The following is a 12,887-nucleotide window of genomic DNA, read 5'->3' on the forward strand; positions in this document are numbered from 1 at the left end:
AAATATAGCTCGGCTAAATTTTTAAACGATACCCAACTGACACAACAGCTTCTGTAAACTGATATCTCGCAGGGACTACTTTTTATACAGCTTGTATTGAGCTTGTTTCAGAATTTAATTGCTTAGTAAAAGTTCGAACTTGTTTACCAACTTCTAATAAGTTGTTTAAATACTATTAAGGAAACTTAACCGAAGAAAGGTTGTTTTTCAGATATGCTTGGTTATTTGTTATTAATTTTTGGTTTTGATATTGAATAATCTAGCTCGGACACTTTTTGGTTTTGACATTAAATAATTTAGCTCGGACATTTTTTTGTTTTGATATTTCTAAAAGCTCCGGTAGATCTTCGGTAAAGCTTCGTTTAAGCTTCTTATAGACCTTATAAGTTTATTGTTATAAAGGGTCTAATTTGTCCTTTCATTTCCTTTTTCCATGCCCAACCACCTTACAAAAGTTTAACAGAAGCTGAAATGTATCTTCGGTAATACCTTTATCGAAGATGAAATGTATGTTGGGTAGGGAGTTGAGTTTTCGTCAGATCCTGAAAAGGTGTATGCTATGACTAGAGGAGGAATTTTAGGTCACGGCTTCTACCAGTTAGATCATCTTCTTATTGGCTCGGAGAGTGAAAATGTCTCAAAAAAAAGCTGGCGTTCTTTTCTTTTGGATTTCGTTAGTTCAAATTCTGACCACCGACTTTATTACTCCCGAATCTTCCATTGTGAATGGATCATTATCTTTTTATATGACATCCCTGCACTCTCAGCTGTTTTTCTTATCTAGATGCTGTCAAAATTTTTCCAAAATACAAATAAAAAACACAAAACTTTTTGCGTCTTTCCACGTGCAACAATTTTTTTAAAAAGTTTTCTTCTGTTATTAAATAATCAAAAAACCTTAGAATGGTTCAAAAAAAGAAATTAGGTACACATTTACCACTCACCAAGTCAAGTATCACTTTGGTTCTTATGTATTTCCCTTCTAGGAATTGGTTTAAGCCGTGAAGAGCGCACCGTCATCGTTATTGGTGAAATCATTCAAGAACTCCTGCAAGCCCATGCAGATAAAAAAGATGTCAATCTAAATCGCATGAAATCTCGTCTGTCTTCCAAATATGGTTTGGAAAGTTCCCCTCGTTTAGTTGATATTATTGCTGCTGTACCACAAGACGCTAAAAAGATTCTTCTACCCAAATTGAGAGCAAAACCTATTCGAACAGCTAGTGGAGTAAGTTTTTCAATCTTTTCCTTATTTTTTATAACTTAACAATGTTTTCCAAGATCGCTGTTGTAGCTGTCATGTGCAAACCACATCGTTGTCCTCACATCAATATGACCGGCAACATTTGCGTCTATTGTCCCGGTGGACCAGACAGTGACTTTGAGTATTCAACTCAAAGTTACACTGGCTATGAGCCCACATCCATGAGAGCTATTCGAGCACGCTATGACCCATTTCTCCAAACTCGTCATCGCGTTGAACAACTCAAACAACTTGGACACTCTGTTGACAAAGTCGAATTCATTGTAATGGGCGGGACATTTATGTGCCTGCCTGAAGAGTATCGTGATTATTTCATTCGAAATCTTCATGACGCTCTTTCGGGTCATGCTAGTGCCAGTGTGGCAGAAGCTGTAAAGTACTCGGAGAAATCCCGGACCAAATGTATTGGAATAACAATTGAAACTCGTCCTGATTACTGTTTGAAGAGACATCTCTCAGACATGTTGTCGTATGGATGCACTCGTCTGGAAATTGGTGTCCAATCGGTTTATGAAGATGTCGCCAGGGATACCAATCGTGGACATACAGTTAGAGCTGTTTGTGAGAGCTTCCAGCTGGGAAAGGATTCGGGATATAAAATTGTAGCTCATATGATGCCTGATTTGCCTAATGTCGATTTTGAGAGGGATATTGAACAGTTTATTGTAAGTAAGCGGTTTTTTTTATTTTGGGTTGGGGTTAAAATTCTGCCGGGGTCAAAATTCTTTTGTTAAAATTCTGCTTTTCAAAATTGAATCGTTTATTTTCAAAACATGATATGTCCATTTAGTTTTTTTTTATAAAACCCACAAAAGGATGCTTTTATTAATTCTTATAAATTTAAATCTTGATTAATAGATACTTTGATATATGTATAAGGATAATATTTGCATTTAAAGTAACAATCAAACTTCTTTAATGCAAAAAATATTTTGTCAAAAACCTTTCCTGACCAAATGGACTAATAATGTTTTGAAAATAAACGATTCGCGCGCTTTTTAACATTTAAATTTTTTCCAGAATTCTGTAAAATCTTCGTCAAGCTTATTTTATTATTAACTTATTTTATCATTTTTTTATATGCATAATTATTATTTTGCGGGTGGCAATGGTGCAGTGGATGTAGTGCTTGACTGCTAACCTGGAGGTGTGGGTCTGAGCCCTACCTCAGTCAGCATTTTTTTCTTTATCCCCCAGCTTGGAAGCCACTCGTGGGATTATATGAGATAATAATCATCTTATTCTCAATTCACTGCACCCACAAAAAAATTCTTTCCTATCTTTCTATTCCTCCTAACTAGTGCCGTGCAGTATGCCTGTAAGACCTTAGGTCTTACAGGCATATAGTTAAAACTATTATTATTTTTTTGTTTGATACCTAAATAAATACTCAAATCGGTATCAACTCATTTCTTCACTCAAGTACTAAGCCCTAGAATTGTCAATTTAGGACCGAGAACTAGTTAGGACTCTGTACTAGCTAGCTCCTCAAAATCAGCTAGGACCCGGTTATTATACCAATCGTTAGTACTCAAATTGGTAGCAAGTAATTTCTTCACACAAGTACTAAGCCCTAGTACTGTCAATTTGGTACCGAGTATTAGTTAGGACTCGGTACTTGTTAGGACCTCAAAATCGGAAGTCTAGCGGTATAAATAATAAAGAAGAACAAACGTAAACAAAGATATTTCAAGCTTCAATAAATTCTCAAAATGACAGTTAGACCAGTTATATGTATATGTATTAATTCTTAGGACCTCGTTGTGAACTTAGATCAGGTCCTATAAATGTGAAGAAATGCATAGGTACTAACTTTTCTTTATGACCGAGTTCCAGAACTAGTACCTGGTCTAGCTAGACCAGAATTTTGAAAGACAGTCGAAAAAAAACACAATTTTGACCCGCTACCTTTTCATTCGTTCCTTCATTTATTTTGTTTCTTTTTTAGGAATTCTTTGAGAATCCAGCATTCCGTGCTGATGGATTGAAGATCTATCCAACTCTGGTTATTCGAGGAACTGGTCTGTATGAACTCTGGAAAACTGGTCGCTACAAGAGTTACCCTCCTTCAATGCTGGTTGATTTGGTTGCCAAAATTCTGGCTTTGGTTCCACCATGGACAAGAGTCTACAGAGTACAGCGTGATATTCCAATGCCTTTGGTCAGGTAAAAATCCAACGACTTTACTATATTTTATTGTATTGTATTCTTTTTACTGATTCCCCTAAGAATTACAGGTTTCCACGTCCTTTTTCTCCCTCTTTTTTGTCTCACCTTATTTCTTCGAACCTATTTTCGCTTTCTTAACACCAAAAGCTAGTTTTTACTTTATACTTCCATGCCTTTTTTGCTGCTCTCATCTCGAGTTTGCCATTCTACCCCCATAGTCCATTTACCTCTAATGCACCCTTTCCATTTTTTGTTTCTCCTTCTATCCCCATACTTCCCCCCATATCCCACAAGAGCCACATCTTCCTCTCCCATGCCTTTTCGAATTTCCTTCGTCCAATCCCTCAAGCCTCCTTCATTACCGCTGCTACCTTTTTTACTCTGTCCTTTATATGTGCCTCCTGCCCTCCATTCTATTTGAACACATACCCTAATTAATTTAATTCTTTTACCTCATCTATCTTCTTTTTCTTCCATCTCCAGTCTACTGTTGCGGTTCTCTCTCCTCTTTTCCTGAACCTCATCACTTGTCTTTCCCGCATTTACTTCGTCTTTTCCTCTCGAAGTTCTGCTCCAGTCTTCTTATCAAGCTTTTTATTTCTTCTTCATTTTTAGCCAATCATTAGCCAACGACTTTACTGTATTTCATTTGTATTTTACATTGTTCTTCTTTTAGTTCCGGCGTTGAACATGGAAACCTTCGTGAATTGGCCTTAGCCCGCATGAAAGATCTCGGTACCGATTGCCGTGATGTACGAACTCGTGAAGTTGGTATCCAAGAGATCCATAATAAAGTTCGTCCCTATGAAGTTGAATTGATTCGCAGGGACTACGTTGCAAATGGAGGATGGGAGACATTCTTGTCGTATGAAGATCCTGAACAGGATATTCTCGTGGGTCTGTTGCGTTTGCGTAAATGTTCTGGGGAATCTTTTAGACCAGAACTCAAAGAGAAGTCATCCATTGTAAGGGAACTTCATGTTTATGGTTCTGTTGTGCCGGTTAATGCAAGGGATCCAACTAAATTCCAACATCAAGTAAGACCATATAAATACCTTTTCTCTGCTGTCTTTAATCCTTTTTGTTTTACTTTCAGGGATTTGGTATGCTTCTAATGGAAGAAGCTGAAAGAATCGCTTTGGAGGAACATGGTAGCACAAAACTCGCTGTCATTTCAGGTGTTGGCACAAGGAATTACTATCGTAAGCTGGGCTACGAACTTGATGGACCTTATATGTCTAAGAAATTAGTTGCAGATTAAATATTACAAAAAAAAACACACACAAAAATTCGTGTAAATCATATCTAATCTTATTACAAAGAGGATAAATAAAATAACAACAAAAATACTAAATTGAAAACAAAATGTAAAAATCTTTGCCTCTAGAGATACATTTTTTGTCGATCGGTCTTAAATGTGACGTGACGGAGTTTCTATTGTTTTCGGTTTTTTTTGTCTTGTCTTGTTTTGTTTTTGATTTTACAAAAAATTATTTTCCATTTGGAATGTGTTGTCGTCTTTAGTCTCACACAATAGCATCAGCTGAACCGAAAACAACAAATATAATCCAACCAATAAGATTGATAATGGCAGCAGTACTAAATACTGCTGGCCAACTTTGTGTAAGCTCGAGAATATGTCCAGCTAGGTAGACACCCAAGAAACCGGGTATCGCACCAACTGTATTCATTAGACCGAACACACTGCCAGAGTGTGATGGGGCCAAGTCCTGTGGGTTAACTGTGACTGCATTGTTGTGGAATCCTGTGCCACCTAGAATGAAACTCAAATTAAAACTTTATAAACTTACACTTTCGGAATTTGGGCTTACCAATAATCACAGTCATACATATGAGTGCTGTATGAAAATCATTTGTTCGACTCATAATAAAAAGCGCAATATTTTGTGATGCAAAGCAGAGGCTTTGAATTATTTTTCTCACATTTGATGTGCTCCATTCTCTGGCTGTTAAATGTGTTGTGAGATATTTTGCAAAGAACGTACATGGCGGCAGAGCTAACCAGGGTATCATATTTACTACCCAACCCTTAGCCAATGGGAATGTATCGTGGAAATATGTTGGCAGCCATGATAATAAGACAAAGAAACAATTCATTTCACAGGCATGTGTTAGTACACATGCCCAGAATGATAGACGTCCAAAGTATCTTAACCACGGCACAGAATCTGATGATTTTGAGCATAGTCTACTGGGCACTGAAACATTGATGATGCGATTTCTATCGCCAGCCATGGTGTAGTAGCGTAAAAATAACGCCCATGATATTCCAAGAAAACCTATTACTCGAAATACCGATGACCATCCAAAGTAGTCGAGTACGAAAGAGCCAAGGATGCCAGTTAGCAGGGTACCCATGGCTGAACCGGATGTTAGAAGGCCGAAGAAACTTGTACGTTCCATTGAGCAAAGGTTCTGTAAAGAAAATATTTGTGAACAAAATTAAAATTTTGTATGGTTTTTAAAGTTGCCTTACATAATTTAAGTACAATACTGTCTATTTTCTGCTAAAACTAATTGGTTTAGAATAATTTTCAACAGATAGGAGAAAATCCTAATCAAATAAAGGGATAAATAAGTTTGGGACGCAGCAAAAAACTCAAGGGCTTAAGACTTAAAACACTCATAAGGTGCTTTGTTCTGTGGAAATTAAAGGCTTTACGATGCCAAAGGTTAAAGTGGGATGCACTTTCTCATACTTTTGATACAAAATGTTGGCAAACAAAGCATCGTATTTCTAAACACTTAAAATAAATATCATCGCAACCGTTCGGTTTTTTTGATTTTATTCTTATTAATAAAGATTTCGTTTGGTCGTCCTAGAACGTTCGTTTGGCAAATATTGATATTTCAAATTCTTAAAAGAAGAGAAAAATCGATTCTGGATTCGTTTTTCAACAGTAAAGTTGTTAACAATAAAAAAAATTATGAGCAAGTGAAGTTAAGTTTTGAAGGCCTGGTTGTAAAATATTCTCCGACTCTTCTCTCACTACAGTTTGCAGCTCGTCAAGATTTTTGGAGGTGAATTTTTGTTCACTAACGCGTTTCTTCAGCATTGCTCAGGTGCCAGGCAGTTTCCATTGAAATTAAATCCGGATTTATAGGTGGTCAATGCAAAGTTGGTATACCAACGTGTTGAAGATATTCTAAAACCACTCTTGCACTATGAGCCCGTGCGTTTTCGTGCATCAGAATAATTCGTATATAATGAAAACCAGAAGTTTCGTGGGTTGAGAGGCAGGATCAGCAATTCTTCACACAAAATTCATTATATCCCTTGAATTCAGTCTCATTCTAGTCTAATTTGAGGAAAGAACCATAATACTGACATATAAGGTAATAGATTTATCTGTATAATAAAAAGGATGTGCACTTTTAAAAGTTTGCCATTAGGATTGAAAGTTTTTATTTTGTACACTTTTGCAAAAATAAATATATTTAGGCTATGGTTGCAGTGCCAATTAATATGCGTGGGTAAGCGAGTTTAAGCAATTGATCTTTCAAGCGAATGGATTGGCATTGGTGCACACAACTGACTAATCTTTAACCGAAACCACCGTATTCGCGGTAATTCGCTTGAGTGATCCATCACTTTAACTTGCTGAGTTAAAAATCACTGGCACTGGAACCATAGCTTTTATAGCCATAGGAAGGTGCTACTTACTCGTACACCGATTTTTAAATCATTTTTCACTTAAAATAAATGGTACTAGCAGTAATAAAAGTAATTGTTCATTTGAAAATTGTATGAGTTGTGTTTGGGGCGAAAAGTTATTTTCTTAAATTTCTAACGGGCAAAGTTAATTTATCATTCCAAAAAACCAATTTCAGAATAAAAACTCATTGTATAAAATAAGAGTTCGTTTATCCTCTTTCATTTGGATCATCAATCTAATATATCGAAAAATAATTGACAATGACACAAATTATTATATTTTTTGAAATGGTTCACTGTGGCGTATGTGCAACATCCATCGAAAATAATTGAGCAATTCATTTAACCAATCATTTTGTTCTTAAGATGTAAAGTATGCAAGATTGCTTTTTCTCAACAAATCATGAAAATTATCACTCAGCTTTAAAAATAAAAAGCAATCCTTTTTTAAACTTTCTGACAACATAAATAAATTTCGCATTTTATCCAACTTTTCGAAGCTAAATTTTACAACTTGTTTTTATTTTATTTTATTTTTTTGAAAATATTTTTTTTTTTCAATTGTTCAATTTTGAAACCAAAAATGAACTGTTCAAATTGTACTGTAAGTGAGACTAATTTGAGAGCAAATGAAATCGGTGAAACCATGTGTGAAAATGGACACAATTTATGCATAAATTGTTACACTTTATCCCCGAAAAGATGCATACAATGTGGAGGGCAATTAATTGATTGTAATGAAAATGTTCTAATGAGCAAACTTAATGCCAACTGGGATATAGATCAAATTTGCAATTGGATGAAATTTAATGAAAAACATTCTCAATATTCGAATGATAGTTTGGATGCAGAAGTGGATGCTTTGGCGGATGAAACATCTATGAATTTGTTATATTCTAGAGCAAAAAGTCTTGACAAAGAAAGCTTAGATAACCAACATAGTAGAAATAATTGGGTATGTTTATTTTGCTTGCAATATAATAAGTTTGGTTTAAAAATTTAAAATAAAATTATAGAATTCAAAATGGATTGAGTCCAGAGAAAGTCGAACTCCAAAGATAAATGAAAATATCAATTTTCAAAGACAAAGTCCAACACATGTTGAAAACTTTGTACAAACAGAACGCAAATCAAGTATTGAAAGAACGGATACTCGTCAGAATCTTTTGGATCAAATGAGGAATGAAATTCGAGAAAAAATTAGGGAAGAATTGTACAACTCATTTAAAAACGACACAAGAAACCTAATAAGACCTGAGGAATTTATGTGCAAGATACCATCTAAGACGATAGGGGTTTCCACAGATTCGAAACCGAATCTCTTGCCAGAAGTGCTGTCTTCTAAGAGATCCAGCCAACACTCAGTTGACATCAAAGATTCGAACAAACAGACCATTGTGGATGCCCCTAAGGAGTATTTAGTTATGAATGTCGATACAAGACAACCTGTGAACCCGTGTTTAGTAGAAAATGCCAAAGTTAAGAAGTCATCATCTGGAATAGATCAACGATTTCAACAAGTTGTCGAAACTGTTCTAGAATCTGAATCAACAAATCAAACACTAACGGAAGATAAAAATTTCTTAAAAATTCTACAAGAAAAATTTTCAAAAATACCTCCAAACAAAATTGAGCAAATAATATCTTCAATTTGTAACGCAGATGAATCGAAAAATTCTAATGAAGTTTGCTTCCAATACAAGACCGAAAATTCACATACAGAAAAATCCAAAGACTTTCTTCTTATTTCGAATTCAAGTCGAGCCTCTTACAGCCCACCAAATTGCCAACAACTCTCAACTATACCAAAACCTCAATTCCAACTAATTGCAAGTCATACAAATTCCCTTGCACAAATAGTCGATGCAGCAACTTTAAACATTTCACGTAGCCCGGTTATATGCCCCATAAGTTATTGTCAACAACCACATTTCGTGTCAAATTTTACTCGCCACATTGCTGTGGATCATAGTCAAGTGCCATTGGAACGAATGTTTCCTCGACAATGCAAGAATTTTTTTCTGGACCCCAAATTGATTCACTTTGGATCGAACCGTTGTCAAATGTTATTATTGGTCAATGATAAAATAAGGAATTTGGGACATGATAAGTTTAAGGATTTTATTCCTGTATTGGTGATGTCTACGAAAGTTAGTTCGTTTGAACTTTGTTGCAGTAAGCCGGAGTTTCAAGATTGTCCAGAGAACCATACAACGGGAAGCTTTCTAATGATATGGTTAACTGGCATAGTTGCACCACAGGAACCAATATTCTATAGCTTGACTGTTTGGGCGAGATCGGGAAATGTGCCTTCATGTCATATTGTACATTCGGGACAGTTATATTCGGTTAGAAATTCACAAAATTCAAAAACTATTCATGAGAGCGGACAAATGTTACTACTTTCTCAAAATCAAGTTGATCTACTTACAAACAAAGGAAGAAATATGCTGGAGTTACAAATTCAAATCAATTGAAAAAAAAAATCTAAATAAAATGTGAACATTTTCTATTTTTTATTTATGTATTTGTTTTCATTTCATTGGAGACGTTAATTTAATATCATAAAATTTTTAAATTCCCTTTACTCTATCCAGAAAAATCTCACCTTTTTATTATAAGTTTGGCAGCCACATTGATTTTTCTTCGATTTTTTTTTATTCAAACGTCGAAACCTTTTTTGTAATTTTTCCTTATTTCTCTACAAAATTTTGGGTTTTATGTTTATATTCGTTTACTAATTTTATCATATCAATTCATTTAAGACTTTATTCTGAAGAGTACATAGCGTGTTTCTGGAAATATTTACATTTCAATGCAACCACTTTAAACCGCTTATTTTTTCAAATCTCATTTTCTACGCTTGTTTTACTTAATATTTTTGGAAAATTTTAATGGTAATGTATGCAACAAATTGAAAGGTACTCGTATTGTTCCACAAGGCAAGGACCCTTCTCCGGTAGGCACACTTCGGCCACCCAGACCGGTGGAGACGCTGGGGATGTGGCAGGTATTCGTACTTTTGATACCAGAGTACCCGGGTATTCGGGTAACTAAACAACCGGGTACCCGAGTACCCGTATACCCGACAGCGAGTACTCGGGTAACTGGGTCAAGAGCTATACTATTTATATATATTTTTTTTTTTTTTGTTAAAGTACCTTTTACTTGATTTGGAAAAAAACCGAACTCGAGACGATAATAGAGAATGCGAACAAAGTGTGTCTCGTTATTCCGTTTGTATGCCTGGCAGCCTTTTTCCTCGAGCTGCAGCCTAAATCAATTTACCAAAAACCTTTGGAAAAGTACAGTTTAGTCTAGCCAACAAAAACCTTGTATACTTGTGTAATAATTAAAACAAAATTCGAATTCAAGTTTTTTTCTGAATTCGAATTTTCTGAATTCTGATAACATTACTATGGTAGTGTATATTTTTTTCACACCGTCAGAAATAGAGATTTCAGACAAAATGCTTACAAAATTTTTGAAAAAAAAATGAGATTTTGAAACGTGAATTTTCGAATAAAAATTAGGGTGCTTTTTTGGTATTAAGTCAAAATAAGGTGAAAAAAAAATAGTATCGCACTAGTATTACAAGACTGCAAATTTTTTTTTTTTTTTTTTTTTTTTTCTGAGGTGACATCATATTTTAACAATAACATTATATTTATATATCTTATATTTTAAATAATTGCTGAATAGTTAATTGCATTATTTTTATGAAGGAACTTGATAAAAAAATTATTTTTTATAATTTGGAACAGTTTGTAAATAAACAGTTTTTCGCTGATTCAGTGAGAAATTTTTGTAAAAAAATTATAAATACAAAAATTGTAGATTTGTAGTTTTGCCGGAAATCGAGATACCTATACCATTTTTTTACCATTAAAAACCCCATCCAACCACTTATATAATATTAACCTCCTTTTCCAATGGGTTTTATCTTACTGTTATTTTTTTTTTTTTTGGTTTCAAAAATTATCGATCCTGCTTTTTGTTAAAGTTCTTACTTTACAGTCCAATAAAATACCTGTTTCAAATAGAAAGTTTGGTTTGATGTGGGTCCGTAAAATGGGCACAGACTCCGGGCAGCACTTTACTATTAGTTGCTAAAAGCAAGGACTCGACAACTTCGTGTAAATAGCACTGAAAACATAATTTGTGTAAGGAAATTAGTGCTTTTGGCATTTTTTTAGTATTAAACAGAAGTTGTCGCGTACTTGTTCCTGGATGTACTCAACACAATGATATATCGTAGGTGTTTAGAAAAACGGCATAACTCAAAATTGATGCCAATCGACTGGAGATAAATGTTTGTCTCTTTTGTAAAATTGTCATAACTGTAGCGCTTTCCATTCTATCCTAGCCAGGTAAGCCAAAAAGTAAAGAACGCAGATCAAAATTAATTTTAGCTCCCATACAAAATTGCCTCCAAAATCCAAGACTTCGTTTTAGAGATAATTTTTTATGAGAGCTAACATTTAGCGACCTGCATTATATTGGTTTAAAAAACGAAAACAATTGTCTGCCACAAAAGCAATTAACAATAGAATAAAATCGTAAAGAATGAGTTTTAAAAGCAAGCCCATCGAATACCTGCTGAGAATTTCTACACGTTTTTCTAAAATAAACAAAACCAAAATGAAAATATTGTGTTTACACAAGTGTTTCTTTGTTTACAGTGAGAGTTCATTTATCTCTATATTATTATCTCATGCATATAATTTATACTTACTTGACTAGTTAAGCTTATCATGCTAGGGAAATGGACCCCTTGAAAGGCTCCATTGATTATTCTTATCGTTACAATGAATGGAATGGAATAGGATTTGAAACTTGGTGCTGCATAAATGATACTTGGCATAAATGCAGTTATCAATGACCAACCTAAAGCGGCAAATAATATCACACGTTGCCCGCCAAACTTATCACTAAAATATCCACCAACAACCTGCAAAACAAACAAATCATTAAAAGGAATCCTTAAATCTTTCATTTTTAATTTACTTGTGTTAATGTATAGCCCCAAAAGAATGAACTTAGCACAGTTCCCGAATCGGTTTTGCTCCACTTTTGTTCAGCGGCCACCGAAGGCACAAGAAGTGGCATCGTTGTTCTTGTCGAATATAACATGCATGTGCCTGTAAGCAATGTAAAAAACCAGACACGTTTCTCATGTCTGTGTGCAATAATAATTTTATTTATATTAATATTATTTATGATAAATTTGTGTGCTAGAAATGATCTGTACCTTGTCCACACACTCTGATTGTCGACAAGATCGCCGCGGAGGAGCGAATATTTCAATTTTTCGTCCATGTTTTTGTGTTCAAGTGTTTTCGTATACTCAAAAAAACATTATACAGTGTTTGCAGAAATTATAGAATTATTGATTTAATTCATTTTAAAAAAAAATTATTTATGTTTAATTATTATTTTATTCTTAAAAAAGATGCCACCGTGCTAAATTTTTTATTTTTATTTTTTTTTTCGTTTGACGTTGCAATGACGTTTGGCTTCGTACTCAGCTGGCTGTCATTTTGGAGGGGAAAAATTTGTTTGTTTTGCAGTGAAAAGTGAAACCAAATTACTTTTTCTTTGTAATGTGCACTTTGAAGGCTTGACCACAGTGGAAAGGTATGCGGTAGCGGGACGTGTAAAGGCTTGGCCACACCGGAGGGTATGCGGTAGCGGTACGGGTAGAGGTAACGGTACTTGTATGAAAAAAATTCCAAACTGACATATCAACGTTCAGATGTTGAATTTTTTTCATACAAA

The 12,887-nt window shown here is 34.6% G+C and overlaps 3 protein-coding genes across 3 annotated transcripts; 2 read left to right on the top strand and 1 right to left on the bottom strand.

Moving 5' to 3' along the window:
- Positions 1-794: 794 nt before the first annotated feature.
- Positions 795-4,799, top strand: LOC129921488 (elongator complex protein 3). The gene is made up of 6 exons (XM_056003330.1): positions 795-925; positions 987-1,228; positions 1,282-1,929; positions 3,213-3,430; positions 4,110-4,470; positions 4,530-4,799. Exons 1-6 carry the CDS (start codon positions 904-906, stop codon positions 4,692-4,694), a joined length of 1,656 nt encoding a protein of 551 aa, XP_055859305.1. The 5' UTR covers positions 795-903; the 3' UTR covers positions 4,695-4,799.
- LOC129921490 (solute carrier family 17 member 9) lies at positions 4,723-12,588 on the bottom strand. The gene is made up of 5 exons (XM_056003331.1): positions 12,361-12,588; positions 12,117-12,288; positions 11,845-12,060; positions 5,266-5,869; positions 4,723-5,207 (listed from the first exon to the last, which is right to left on the bottom strand). The coding sequence occupies exons 1-5, from the start codon at positions 12,426-12,428 to the stop codon at positions 4,960-4,962; spliced, it is 1,308 nt and encodes a 435-aa protein (XP_055859306.1). The 5' UTR covers positions 12,429-12,588; the 3' UTR covers positions 4,723-4,959.
- Positions 7,575-9,632, top strand: LOC129921487 (uncharacterized). Its single transcript, XM_056003329.1, has 2 exons — positions 7,575-8,064; positions 8,126-9,632. The coding sequence occupies exons 1-2, from the start codon at positions 7,693-7,695 to the stop codon at positions 9,584-9,586; spliced, it is 1,833 nt and encodes a 610-aa protein (XP_055859304.1). The 5' UTR covers positions 7,575-7,692; the 3' UTR covers positions 9,587-9,632.
- Positions 12,589-12,887: the final 299 nt, after the last annotated feature.

Source organism: Episyrphus balteatus, chromosome 1, assembly GCF_945859705.1.
Source record: "Episyrphus balteatus chromosome 1, idEpiBalt1.1, whole genome shotgun sequence".
Lineage (NCBI taxonomy): Eukaryota > Metazoa > Arthropoda > Insecta > Diptera > Syrphidae > Episyrphus > Episyrphus balteatus.